This window comes from Emydura macquarii, unplaced genomic scaffold (genome assembly GCF_026122565.2).
Source record: "Emydura macquarii macquarii isolate MOO-44397 ecotype Brisbane River unplaced genomic scaffold, CSIRO-AGI_Emac_v2 contig_554, whole genome shotgun sequence".
Classification (NCBI taxonomy): Eukaryota; Metazoa; Chordata; order Testudines; family Chelidae; genus Emydura; species Emydura macquarii.
The window spans coordinates 6812825-6826768 of record NW_027130691.1 but is presented as its reverse complement, the minus strand read 5'-3'; the positions used below and the strand labels follow the sequence as shown (position 1 = coordinate 6826768).

General features: G+C 48.9%; 1 protein-coding gene across 4 annotated transcripts in view; it reads right to left on the bottom strand.

Annotated features, from left to right (window-relative positions):
* HIP1R (huntingtin interacting protein 1 related) overlaps positions 1-13944 on the bottom strand; it is a 51914-nt gene that overhangs the window by 18053 nt on the left and 19917 nt on the right. For 3 of the 4 annotated variants that reach the window (XM_067539629.1, XM_067539628.1, XM_067539631.1), the window contains exons 1-13: positions 13489-13663; positions 12437-12579; positions 10512-10568; positions 9552-9632; positions 9241-9317; positions 7566-7627; positions 5626-5766; positions 3336-3393; positions 3150-3225; positions 2025-2162; positions 1182-1240; positions 1028-1100; positions 318-501 (exon numbers count right to left, since the gene is read on the bottom strand). In XM_067539629.1, coding sequence (XP_067395730.1) covers positions 318-501; positions 1028-1100; positions 1182-1240; positions 2025-2162; positions 3150-3225; positions 3336-3393; positions 5626-5766; positions 7566-7627; positions 9241-9317; positions 9552-9632; positions 10512-10568; positions 12437-12579; positions 13489-13549 — 1210 coding nt within the window. In that variant the 5' untranslated portion in view covers positions 13550-13663. Of the gene's footprint in view, positions 1-317; positions 502-1027; positions 1101-1181; positions 1241-2024; positions 2163-3149; positions 3226-3335; positions 3394-5625; positions 5767-7565; positions 7628-9240; positions 9318-9551; positions 9633-10511; positions 10569-12436; positions 12580-13488; positions 13664-13944 lie in introns of those variants that run through there. The other variant, XM_067539632.1, reaches the window with a different exon arrangement.

Here is a 13944-nt window from a genome sequence, read left to right as displayed (position 1 = left end):
TTGCTAAACACAGCGGCATCCTCTTGCAGCTGTTTGACCCAATCTGCTCCCAACACTTTAACAAAAGCAGCTAATGGCATCTCCCATAAAAATATCTGACCAAACACATTCCAGCTCCCAATAGATAGCGCAGGGTCTGCAGCTGTTCCTGACCAGACAATGAATGGCTACAGGGAACGTCCTCTCTACACGGGACAGACCCAACATCAGAGCCCTGGATTCAGCCACCCACGGGCATCAAGGTTTATTTCAGCCCCTAGGCCCCTCTGTGCTCACGATCTCCTCCTCTCTCTGGAGTCTCTGAAGATTTCACCTACTTTCAGCTTCAATGTAAAGCCCCTGTGTTTGGCTGCTCTCCAGCTGTGCCCTCTGCAGCCTTTCCACCTCATCCCGGAGCTGTTCGTTATCCACCAGAGCTTTCTGCTTCTGTTTCCGCTGCTCTTCCAGCTCAGCCTCCAGGCTGTTGATCTGGGCCTTGAGCTGCGTGATGTAGCGCTGAGCCTACAGACAAAGCCACCTGCAGTTACCCACATAGTTCAGAGAGCCTGGCCCGGACTGAGCCAAGGCTGGGAGCCAGGCACTCCTGAGTGCGAGTGCTGGCTTCGACAATGACTCTGACAACGGCCTGCTCTGGATTCCTCAAAGTCTACATTGTCCTGTGATGTCCTCAGCAAATACGCTGACACTTGCAGGTGCAATCTGACATGGGATCTCTGGGATGGGCCACCAGAGCCAGCTGGAGGTGAATATATTTTTCTAACAGCAAAATTGTCTTCTCCCCAATACACTGAGCCACCCAACCGTTGACAACATTCAGCCCTGGATTTCAGGCCCGTCATTCATCTGTGATGGGCTAACCTGAGAGAAGACGCGGCGCGGGGGGCTGGGGAAGTGGCAGTCAGGACACCTGGCTTCCGTTCCCATCTCTGAGAGACTTTGGGCAAGTCAGGCTCTGAGCGAGAGTGCTGGGCAATCCGCACCATCCTTGTCCTCCTCCACCCCAGCTCGCTGCGGCCCCATACTTTACCTCCAGTTTAATTTTCTCTAGCTCAGCCCGAAGCAAGTCAACTTCTTTCTTTAGGTTTTCGATTTGCAGATCCCTGGGAATAAAGAATGAGCCTCGTTACTAGCCCAGAAGGGTAGCAGCTCCCTCGAGCTCAGCTGACCGCCATCCCCCTCACCTGTCATCCCGGACACCATTGGGGGGGCCAAAGGTCTGTTCAAAGATATCCGGCACGTTCTGCAAAAGAGAGAGGGCACCCGAGTCAGGCTCAGCTCTGCAAAGTGGCTGAAGGGGTCCAGCCCGACTGGGTCAGTTTGGGCCTCGCTATCCTGGAAACCAGGCAACACACAGAAAGTCTGGTAGGCACACAAACCGTCAGTAAAGCCCGAGCCAAGAGCTGCAACAAACCCAATACCCTGGCTGGGGGAGAGAGCACAATTCATGCCACTCACTCCCTACTGAGACTCCATCCATCCCAACAGGTTCCATGACCAGCCAAGGTCCTCAGCCTCCTGCCATCCCACCTGCCACCCAGATTGCAATGATGTGAAAGAGACACCCCCTTCCGGCCACCACGGTCCTTTAAAATGTTGTTAAATGTCAGCGCCCTTCCAAGGTAGAAGGCAAATCACTGGGTCTGCATCCCTTGCGGCCATCTACCTTCCTCGTATCCTTACACCCAACCCAGCCACGTTCTACAGAACGATGCTGTAACCAGCTGTTCAAAACAAGGACGAGGCAACCGTGTGGGAGGAGAGGAAGTGTCCCGACTAGCAATGTGGTCAACGAGCCCACACGTCTCGTCCTTCAGCACAGCTGCACGGATTGCCTGAAATGCTGCAGAAGTTACAGTACGCGGTGCAAAGAAGAGTACGTGGCTTGCTCCAATTCCATTTTTAAGCAACACTCCTCGTTTTCAATGCCTTGGAGTGGAGATTAACGCAGACCTCTAGCAGCCTAGACAGACTTTGATTTTCTTTCCTGTCCAACGCACCCCTGAGAAGTATCTCTGGGCTCCCACCTGCTGTTCCACTGGAGGAGCTGTGCTGATCTCGATTAAGTTTTCTGGTTCTTCGTCTTCGGGGGCCTCCTCGGGGATGACAACCACCGGTTTCACGTGCTCTGCCAGTGCAGACGCCCGCAAGAAGTTAGGGGGGCTCTGTCAAGACAACAGAAAACCACACGTGTTTCACTTGGTTACAGTTAAATAAACTAAATGGTGCACCAAGAGTACAGCCCCAACGAGCTGAGCACACTGCTGGATCAGGAGGGGACCAGGTGTAATGGGTAAATAAACCATCATCACTACGTTCTGTTAATGCTTCTGCACCTCAGGGTAATGGAGAGAACAAGATATTAGTCCCGGGTTCTCACACGATGGCCCATGAGCCACTGGCATTGGCAGAGCTATTGCTGGAATTGAACATGATGAGAACCTGGCAGCTGGGGCTGGAAGAGGAGGCGGATCCCACGAGAGGCTCTCGCTCTCTCTAACAGAGTGGCCTGCAGACTGTAAAAAGTGGAGAACCCCTGAAATAGGCAATCCCCTCCCTCCCCCCCGCTGACTCTCTGTGGTGCCTGTTGCCTCCCTTTGAAAGGCAAGGGAACATCAAGACACACTTTCGACGATATCTGGCATCGTTCCTGCCATTGAATCGGCCAAAACTCCCTCCCTCTGAATGTGGAGCCAACTGGGCATCACAACTATCAAGGAAATTCACCGCTGAAGACTTCAGACCACTGAAAAAAAGAGATTGCAGGACACACTCTCGGCATTGCTGTGAGCACCCTGCAATAGGCAGTGGCTACGGGGAGAATAAAGCTCAAGAGAGACAGCTTCAGCTCTGAATTCCCTTGCTCTTGGACTTTGAGGTGTCTCTACCTGGAGAGCCATGAGTTGCCTCTAGGCAACTGAGATCAGCCAGGTTACCCGTTTTCTAGCCTGCAGTGCCTGGCTTGGGTTGCCGGCACGCCTCCTTGTTTCAGAGACCTCATTACAGCACTCTGATTCCCATGCACTGCACGCACATCATGCAAGGCCTTCGGGGCAGGGACTCTGTGTTTCTGTGTACTCTGTAAAGTGGCATGTCTGTTTCCGGGTCCGTGTCAAAAGACATCAGCACGCAGTAAGGAAAGCGGATGGTACCTCTGGCAGCCTGGGGATCTGGATGAGGCGCTTGAAGTACAACATGTCTGAAGCCTTTTTAAAGAAGTTTTTGAGGCTAGAGAGAAGAAAACGAACGTTATTAAAATGGGAGTGGTGGGAGCCTGTGTGAATGAAGCATTCAGAACAGCTGCGAGTCACTGCCCCGCACTAGGCGCCCGTCATTACCTGCGGAACTGCTCGTGGAACCGGTCTCGGTGACCTTGCAGCGTATCAGCTGGCAGACCTATAATAGTCAGGGAGATAAAGGAATGACCAACCCAGAGTGATAAACACAGCAGGTGCTAAGTCAGCACACAGAGCACAGTACCACTCAATGCTTCAGCTAGGAAAGGAACTTTACATACACCTGATCCAACTAGCTGGAAGAAACATGAAATGCTGGATGAGGAAGAGACATCTGAACACTCCAGAGACAGTGTTCGAAAATGGGATCTAACCACAAACTGCTTTTAAAAAGAATCCATGTAGGGTCACAAGTTGCTAAAGCCAGTCCCCAGAAGTTTTCACTTTGGAGATGCAGTTTAGTTATCGATGCCTCCAACCTGTTGCCTGTCAGATGAAAGTGACACCGGAATTCTGCTGTGTTCTACACCAGCTGTGGCTCTCTCTCTTTTACACCCTCAGGAGGCGCTGGAAGGCTTAGCTAGCGAGTGCTTGGAAATCATTTTGAGCTATTCAGAGGGAAGTTGCTCTCAAAGTCCAAAACACTATTTCTATTGTTCAAGAAATGTACATTTCATTAAGTTTGTCCATGAATGCTTGGTCTGGAAATTGGGAATGTAGGGAAGTGGGGGGTAGAGACGGCCACTTGTGTTCAAGCCCAGCTCAATTTGATCTTTGAATCCAAGTGGGAAGCATGATGTTGGGAGCAGACTGGGCTCTGACCCTCTCACATTTCCTGGGAGTGTCGAGTGCTCGGGTTCCCAAACTCCAGGTGAAATTAAACCCTTCCTCACTGCTCTCTGGGGAGCCAGTGACAAAGCCGGTACTGGTCAGTGGAGAGAACTAGTCAGAAAGTCAGCAGGGGGAACAAGTGGACTATAGTCCGCCATCAGAGCACGTATTTTATAAGTCTTTCAAACACACAGCCAAGTCTGACAGTGCTACTGAGCTACTGGCAAATACCAGCCCACTGGGGGAAAATGAAAACCGAAAGCTGATTACAGGGAAAGGTGCTCTGGAATTAAAGTCTGTCTTTACAGTGTGGGTAGGGCCTTAAAAGGCATTAGAAACCCAGGCATAGAAATGACTCGCTGCTTTAACTCTTCCAGCAAGAGGAAACTGAAGCTTGCCCCATGAAATCAAGCAAATGGCCTCAGAGAGAGACCATCATTAAGGGAGATGTTTGCAGAATGCACCATAGAGCACCATGCCCATGGCTCACATTCGTTACCTTAAGCCAACCCTGGGACCCAGACCCCAGGGTAAAAGGATAGATGAATGGCTCACGTAAGGAACTGAATATTAGCCATCCCCTTCTGACCTCAGTGACTGCCGGCAGCATGCACTGACCAAAGCCCGTTCCAGCCTAGCCCCATCTTTAACCATAGCCGTTGCTAGAAGAGTTCCAGCTGTTTCCTGACTATCATGCACTGGGATGTTTTAGTTCCAGAATTATATTCTACCAGGCAATAGACGCCTTACAGGGTTAAGTCTACAGCACAGAAGAGAGAGCGCCTGTCCCCACCAGCCAGAAAATTCATGCGAGAGCCCTGCTAACACCATGGCTATAAGCCAGCATGGTTCTGGTCTCAGAATAGACCAGGCCAGAAACAACTGAATCAGTGCTTGATTGGTGCCAGGGCTGAGCCCCGGCACCTCTAGGCTTGGCAGTTCATAGCCCCAGCACCTCTGCATCAGTTATGAAAATAACAAAAATTGCTTGAGCCCCAACACCCAATTGCTTGAGCCCCGGCACCTCTGTTATTACCAATTAAGCACCGAACTGGATATTGAGACAACTGAATCAGAGATTCCAAAGCCAGAAGGGACCATTAGATCAGTTAGTCTGACCTCCTGTACAACACAGGCCACAGAATTTCACCGCATTACCCATGTACTGAGCCCAGATCAACATCAGCAACATGGCTCCCCCGTCCCAGGGGAGTGCACTGAATTAGATATCAAATCTCAGAGCGTCCGGCACCGTCAGAAAGGCTGGGGCGGAGGAGGGGTCAGGGGTCTAAATGTGTTTTTCAGTGTAGTGAGATGAAGGGTGCAAGGCTTCTTAAGGCATTTCAGCGGCACAGACAAAGACAGCTCAGCGTCACAGACATGAAACTGTTGTAGACACTAGGCTGATGTTGGCACCTGTTAATGTTTTCACCCAGGCCCCAGGAAAGATAAACTGTGACAGGTGCAGTGGTGTCTGCAATCTGCAAGTCACAGATCTGAGAGTGAGTCCAGACACCAAAGGGGCAGAGATTCAGGAAATCATGCACAGGGGGTGACTCACATGAGTGGAGCTTGAACATTAACTTGACAGTGTAGTGATAGAGGTGGCTGCAGTCCTGGATCACCTGGATGAGAGGAGCCAGCCTGCACTGAACAGCCGACATCTGAGACACGGCCATGGCGGTGTTGAGCTGTCTGAAAACTGCAGAAGGAAGGGGTGGGGGGGAAGTTAGGATTCTGCACTGGTTTCATCTAGAGGTACAGTTAAACACAGGCTGCCCTGGAGCACACTGAGGTAGGATGGAAGGGTCTCACAGACAGGATGCTCCCAAGAGAGGAAGGATGGCTTTCTGCTTAAGATATCGGGCTGGAACATAGGAGATCTGGGTTCTAAATACTGGGCGGATCACAGACAATTCCTGCCTGCGTCTAATCACTGCTATCAGGAGGAATCGAGGACCAGAGGGTGAGACCTCCACAAATGATGTTTTTATCCAGTGTCAGGCTACAGTGTGACAAATAAAAAGCCAATGCAGTGGGCTGGGGTTGTGAGCGAGGTCTTGGATCAGATCAATACAGGCTTGCTGTCATTCTGGGGAACCAGCATACAGGTAATTGATTTCCCCATGGCTGAGCCTGCAGCTGGATCCCTACTATCTTTGTTTACTGAACTTGCCAGTTGTGTGGAGTGGAGCTTGCTACCTGGGTTATAAAGCTTTATAATTAACTACAAAGTCCATATCTCTACCTAGGAAAAGTGGAACGAACTCTTGGTTCTTATGCCAGGGTCAGTACAGCTGAACTAGACTCGTGGGAGAAAAGCAGCTACCCTCCTTGTGATCAGAACTTTCAGAGTGCTTCCTGCTAGTCAGAGCCACTTCTGAACTATCTGGGTCCTCTGAAGGTTGAAAGTTATAAAGATACTGAGAATGAAATGGACAGAACCTCCTAGCTTTTATTCTCAATGTAAGACACCAGTTCAATCACACACTGATCCACTTGGTCAGATATCTTGTCTCAAGCAACAGCCAATATTCGATGCTACAAAAGGGAGCGGGGGGAGCAGTTAACCAATTGTGTTTTGCAATGGGGGCTGGGGGGGAAACGGAGATGGATGGGGTATAAGATTCCCTCCTGATCCATGCTGGAATTGTCTCATGCCCTGACAATGAGCCTGGATTGCCATTTTTGTAGATTTGTAGCTACATGTCATCAATGGTCAGAAAATTATTCATTTCCTTCACAGAAATCCAGCCAGAATATTTAACTCTGACTTCCTTTGTGTTCAGATTAAAGTATTTGTGAATATAAAATGGTAGTTTTCATTTCTTCTCAGCATAATTGGATCATTTACAACCATCTTGGAGGAGACAGTAAGAGAATCAAGTGTTTTTAGTCACTCAGGAAGTGAAGACTATTAGAATATATTAAGTTTCCAACCCCTTCTCCAGCTGCACGTCCCTGACTGGTTAAAAAAATAAAAATTAAAAAAAAATTTAAATAATCAAAAATTCTTTCAGAATGAGACTAGGCAAGTAAATAAAAGCAGCCACACTATTTCCACACTGAGTCCTTCAGATCTCAAAGAGGACATTTCAGAAAGGAAAATGAATATTTATGAAGAATACATTACTGACCGCAGTCTCCGTTTATGGGAATAAAAGCTTTGCGTAATGCATGTAATTGACATCTCTGTATTAATGAGAAATAAAAATACATCCTTCCTGAGCAGTGCCACACATGGCTTGTCATCATTCAGAGCCAATACAGGTTTGCTACAAGCACCCAGATTGTTAAGTATCTCCCCCAAATTGGCCCGTTTAGACAGTTGTGGTTACAAGCAAACTAAGCTGAGAGACTGCTTTAATAACCTATACGTCTTATTATTAGATGAGGAGAAACTAGATCTTAACCTGATTCCTGACCAAGATGAGAAACTAACATCTATCAGCCTGGGGTATGGAGAAAATACATGAAAAAGTATGGCTGCATACCGCTTACCTGACTCTGTGAGTCTGAGTTCACAATCCATGTAATCAAACATCTCGACTGTGAGCTGAAAGCTGAAAACAACAACAAAAAACCCTGTGATGTTACAGAAAGAGCACCATCCGGATCAGCATAGAAACCCTTACTGAAAAAGATGCTGACGCACTGTTCAGCACAGGATTGTAAGCACCTTCACAACACTGTAAGCTGCACTAGTCAGACCACAACGCCAGCAATTTATTTCTGCTCTAGGCACAAGCAAGCAGGCTATAAACCCAAACCTAACGGTCATTCAGTAAGTGAGAGGATTACTACAGTACTCGATATAAAGCCTTAATAAAATCGCTGTAACAGCGCAAAACGACGCTACTCGCATTAGGTTCCGTTGCGTTTGGGGCCATGACTGTGGGGTGCTGTCATATGTTTAGTGTTGTCTCGGGGATGGAAAGCGTTCCGACAGTGCTAACACGCACAACTTTCTTCCTCCCCCATTACTGGAGAACCAGTTACTACTACTGCATTGTTTGCCCTTCTGTAAAAAAAATACTAAAGCATCTACAGTAAAGGCGATCAACCATGCTAGTAATGCAGAGTAAGGTTCAGTGTTTGGGGCCATGACCATAGAACGCTGTAATCTCTTTCCCCCAGCACCGGTGCATAGAGTACTATTCTATTATCTGCCATTAGGACCCAAGATACTGCCGCGGGCCAATACTGCCACGGAGAGAGGAGATTCTCCCCCCTTACCCCACCCGGCTCTTGGATTGGACTATCAGCCCCCTGCCCCCTCCTTACAGCACGCAAGTCACTTCCTGAGGGTTCCCCATTAGAACGAGAGAAGGCTGGCAGAAGAGCCACTGAGCTATTTTTCTTTGCATTCTGGGGCACACAGAATAAGAGGAAGTCAGCCACTGGCCTCTAGGGACTTGTGTGAAGCAGCTATCTGGGTATTCTTACCACGGGGCCATGGCTGCTGTGTCTGCTGAACAGTTTGGGCTATGGTATCAGAATCACAGAAGACAGAGGTAGATAGATGGAAACTACCTACTGGGTCATCTAGGCAAACCCTCCCATCCCAGCTTGTTCCTGACAGTGTGTCTCCAGAGCGCTGTCCAGAGACAAGGCAAGGCAAGGCTTCTACCACCTCCCTTGGAAAGAATCTAACAGATCTGACTGTAGCCTGATGCTGGAGATGACAGAACACTGGGGCCCACTTTTCAGAGGGGTGGAACACCCACAACTCCAGTGAGAACCGCAGGTGTTCAGATGGTTTATTTGCACGTTGGGCCATGGCTGGCAGGGTTGGCAGATGTGAATTCAGGCTGAAGTTCCCTGCAGGAGGAGGGGTATCATCAACATGTGCTTACCCCATACACTCAGCACCATCTTGCCACTTAAAAATGATGAACAACAATCTCACTCACACCTACAGCTCATGCAGCGCTCCTGAAAGATGCATCTGTGCAAAGACGCTGCTTGCCTCATTCAGATTTATGATGCATTTGATTGCTATATTCATTTCATAAAATAAGCTGGTATTCGACTCCAACCCAGCACAGTTTGAACTTTAACGTGTGCTTTATGGAGTATTTCAGCAGCAGAATGCACCGTTTACATTTATGGTGCTTGGGACAAAGAGAGTCATTATGCTTTGTAGAACATTTTAAATACCTAAAAGTAAACTTACATATTATTCACATCTGTCCCAGCAGCCTTTTCTAGCACCTCATCCGTCACTTCTAGGCCTGAGGGAAACTCGGGATGCTTCAAAAAGAAAAAGTCCTCATAAATTCAGTAGCATTTTTTATGGCAGGTCCCACACCTCCACTGCAAACACATATGTACGTTTCAAACTACGATCTGTGCTGAATCAAGGCTCTTCCTAGTCTAGTATTCCCCACCCCTCCGAGAACAGTGTGAATTCAACAAATAAGAGAAGTAAACAGCAGCTTTGTAGCAAAGATCTGCCAAAATGTCAGGGGGAAAAAACGGAATTACCTTTAGGTGAAAGGATATCTTGGTGAGTAGAAGCTTGGTGTAAATATTCACAAGCTGCCCATATCTATCGTGCAAGTGCCCCTGCCAAGGAAAATTGCGAAAACATTTCAAAACTTGTGGGTGACAGTAAAAATTCAATTTCCCACCCTACTGAAGAGGACTCAGCAGACAAAGAGAGGAGTGTCTCCACACCTTGGGCCAGATCTTGCGTTGGTGTAAGCAGGCGTAGCGGCGCGGAAGTCGAAGGAGCGCCACTAATTTACACTACACCTGAGGATCTGGCCTCCAAAGGACCAGGAAGAGAGATGTAATTGTGAGCATAGTAGGGCAGGACCTCGCCCGCCTGTAAATACAGCTCTCATTCACAAACAGAACCGCGTTTCTAGTCCCAGCAGGAAGAAGAAATCGTTGGCTCAGTTCCAAACAGTAAATCACTTCCAGTCCCCTGATGAAGGTGGCAAAGACTTTCATTTTATTCCTAATCCAAACACCAGAAGAACATGGACAAATTCCTATGTAGGCAATTACATTTATAGCCTGCCTCCCTCCTCCCCCGTGCCCTTCTCTGCCTGCCCTAATCCCCTCTTACCACCCTTTGCAGTTTCAGTTAGATGCAATAGCCTCTCTCACCTCCTGTCCTAAACTCCCTACAGAGATGCTGTGCAATACAACCCTCCCTGTGCTGCATTCAGTCCTCGAGATGGCTGCACTTTAACAGGAGGTGAAGCGATGGGATTACAGCTGAGCACCTTAAGGTGATGGTTAAATATTTCTATAGTACCCAACTACCACCGGAAAGCCTTTGTACCACAACACAGAAACCTTCCACACCCCCACTCAGAAACAAATGTTCACCAACAGACCCCGCCACTTCCCCAAAAGCCTGGAAGAAGAGACAGCTGTGCACCCTTTTCAATTTAAGGCTTTCAGTGGTCAGCAGAGTTCATTGTTGCAACTCACCCACAGGTCACCTGTCTCTCGGATGTTACTCCGATATCTTTGACAGTCTTGAAGAACCTGGGAAAAAAGGCAGGGGGGGGGGGTCAGACATGCAGCCTGTGTGCTCGAGAATAGGGAGGGAGGGGGGAAGAGGATCAAGACAAGCCTGACTTGACCTGCCCCACCCAAATTTCAGTCTACAAACACCGTCTTAACTCCAGCTGTTGTGACCTACAGATCTGGATTTGTTAGCTCCCCCTTTGATGGCCTATTACAAGGAGGCAACACTGTGAAATTCTAAGGGAAATTTTTAATTGGTTCAAGGGGCAACAAGATTTTTGAATGGAGGAAATGGTCTCATGACTCCCGGGCCCCGAACCCAGAAAAGGGTCCCATTTGTCCACCGAAGACGGAGGCTGAGCTGAAGTTTCAGTCTAAATACAATGGGGCTGTTCAAAAAGGAGATAAGTAAATTCTTAAAGGATCTGTTAGAACAGAAGACTTTAAATGTAATGGTGCATTTTGGGACGGAGATCTAGTGGTCAGAGTAGGGGGCTAGGAGTCAGGAGACCCAGTTCTAGTCCCCCCGGGGCCAGTCACAAACTCCCTGTGATTCCTGTCTCATAGTTTCCCCAGCTATCAGACAAGAACAATAACGCCCACTTTCACAAAGTGCTTTGAGATCTACCAGGTAAAGGAGCTCTAGGCAAGGACTTAAGAACAAGGATTATGATGAGTGACTGCGTTACTCAGCAGGTACTACGCTGAATGCAGTGAAAACTACGGACATTTCTGGATGGCTCATTGAAGTGTTACCTAGCCAAGGCATTTCCTAGCTGTCTTTCACCTCGCCATCCAAGTGCTGGGCTAGTGATCTATCCATTTAAAACCCGAAGCTCTAACATCTATCAACACAATCGGCCTCACTCATGTCTGAATCAGTCTCTGCTTAGCCAACAATCGGCCAGGAAGATGCCTCTGGAGATCCCTGCTGTGTGTTCCAAACCCCTTGCATGAAACGCAGCAGGGTGGCAAGGGAACAGGAGACTCCCAACAAGGTCTCAGCCTTCACAGACAACACAGCTGATCGCAGCCGGGCCTCGCCAGGGAATTGGAGCCTTGTGTTCGCTGGAGGGCCGGGCGCCGATCTCCAGGAAGCGGTGCATGGAGCAGTGAGGCGCTCAGGACTATCTGTGAGGTGAACGTTAATGAACCTGACTGGAGGAGTGTGTTAAATACACAGTGGAGGAAATGAAGGGAATTCAGCAGCAAAAACACACCAGCAAATGCTGCAGCCCATGAAGGCTTCCTTACGCACTGAAAACCCAGCCCCACCTGCTCAGACTGTGAAATATCACGAGGCCAGACACGCGCTCTCATATTTCTGACACCTCTCTTCTCTCTGCCTTTTTAAATGCCTCTCCGGTATCCTGCCGCCAGGTCGGTGAAGCATGGCACAAACTCATCTGTAACGGCTGAAAGTACTGCCCTGCCTTCAGCCAGCAAGAGGCGCTAGAGAGCAGTGGTCTCCCTCCCCCACGCGCTCAGCGTCTAACAGACAGCCCCACCAACGCCATCTCCACGGACCTGCTGACCCTCAACATTCATTTCACTGAACACGGCAAAGGGAGGGGGTGTAATAATCCCCCGTCTGCATTTCTAGCTTGGCTCCCAACATACCAGAGCTGTTACTTGAGCAGATCACAGGCTGAGCTCTGTATTTCTCATGTGCAATTACTTAGAGGAGAGGACACAGGACTGGGAGCCAAGCAGCCTGGGTTCTACTATTGGATATGCCACCAACTTGTCATGTGCCCTCAGGCAAGTCACTTCACTTTCGGTGCCTCGGTTTCCCTCTCTGCCTCCTTCGAGAAGGCTTTCAAAGCTATGGAGGAGACATGCTCTATGACCGCAGAGTACGTAGGGGAAGGGAAGGAGCTGCTTACGTTGGGGTGGCCGTCTCTCAGGACTTTGTGCAGAACGTGGCAGAACTTCCAGCTGAGGATGGAGCTGCTGGGCAGGGGCAGGCCAATCGCGTAGGACCAGAAAGTAAATGCTCCTTTCTCATGGTGAGTTCCCAAGATAATTCCTTTCCGGAAGTCAAGGTTAACTGAACAGGTACAAACTCAGGGCAGCCTTTCCGATCAGACACGCTCATTATCCAGGCTTCCTTTACCTCAACCAGCTTCTCATTACAACACTCGCTTCGTCCAAAGAGCGAGGGCTTGGGTGACTAATCGCCAATTTATGTTACATTTTCTTTTTAAAAAGGGCCTTGAGCTGGGTTCCGGATTGACTGCCCACCCCAGCGCTGGCCTTGGATGCCCAGGGTTGCAGGCAGTTGCACATCCAAGTACAGCCCCATGGCCCGGCAAGCAATGCAAAGAGCTGAACTGGAGACTGATTTTACAAATCTGTCTTGTCGGGTTATTTGCCTTGCCTCACCTAGGGTGAGCAGACAGCAAGTGTGAAAAATCCAGACCAGGGTGGGGGGTAATAGGCGCCTATATAAGACAAAGCTCCGAATATCAGGACATCTGGTCACCCTAGCCTCATCCCACTTTTTGCTTTGATGTATCCAGTTCCTGCTCTTCATCAGCGAGTGTTTGAAAATGATTGGATATTACATTTCTCCCTGTGTTAAGTTGTTAATAATCGCAGCAGACACTGGACCATACCACACGCCATCCCAGATCAAACCAGCGCTCTGTCAAGTCCAGTGTCCTATTCCCAGCTGCAGCCTATGCCTCAAAGGAAGGCATACCTCCTTCTCCCCACCCACCACACCCCCACTCCCCAAAAATGATCAGCTATTGGCAAATTTCTTTCTGATCCCCGGGGCAATTAACAGACACCGTGAAGAACGAGATCTAATTGGGGATTGTATGCTGGTGTGGAGGGCAATCTGACCATGAGATCATAAAGTTCCTTTTTGAAATCTGGCCACAGTACTGGGCTCTGAGAAGCAGGTCACCATCACTGCTAAGGAAAAGGATACTACGGGCATGTTTCTCTTTCACCGGCGCTTCTTGTGTATTGATGGCTTTGCTGATGCTCATAGCCTGTGTGGGGAGAAAAGAGGAGATGTCAGAGGCAGAATCAGCACAATCCTTTACTGCCAAACATCGTTAGCTCATAAAAATCTCAGGCACCAGGTCTATGTCTGGATCATCCTTGCCACTCACTGGGCATTAGCTGGCCATATCGAGCATTTGATAATGCTCCCTTTTATACAGCACCTTTCATTCCAACCAGCCAGCCTTAGACTCTCTCTAGGCAAGGAGCATCATCATCCCCACTGTGCAGATGGAGAGATGGAAGGTCAGAGCAGACGAATGACTTGTCCGAAGGCACGGGACATATTAAGTTATAGAGCCAGGATTAGAACTCAGCAGTTCCCGTCTCCCGGCCCTGTGCTTGGCTTCCAGTAAGTTTTCATGTTTAAGGACTTCCT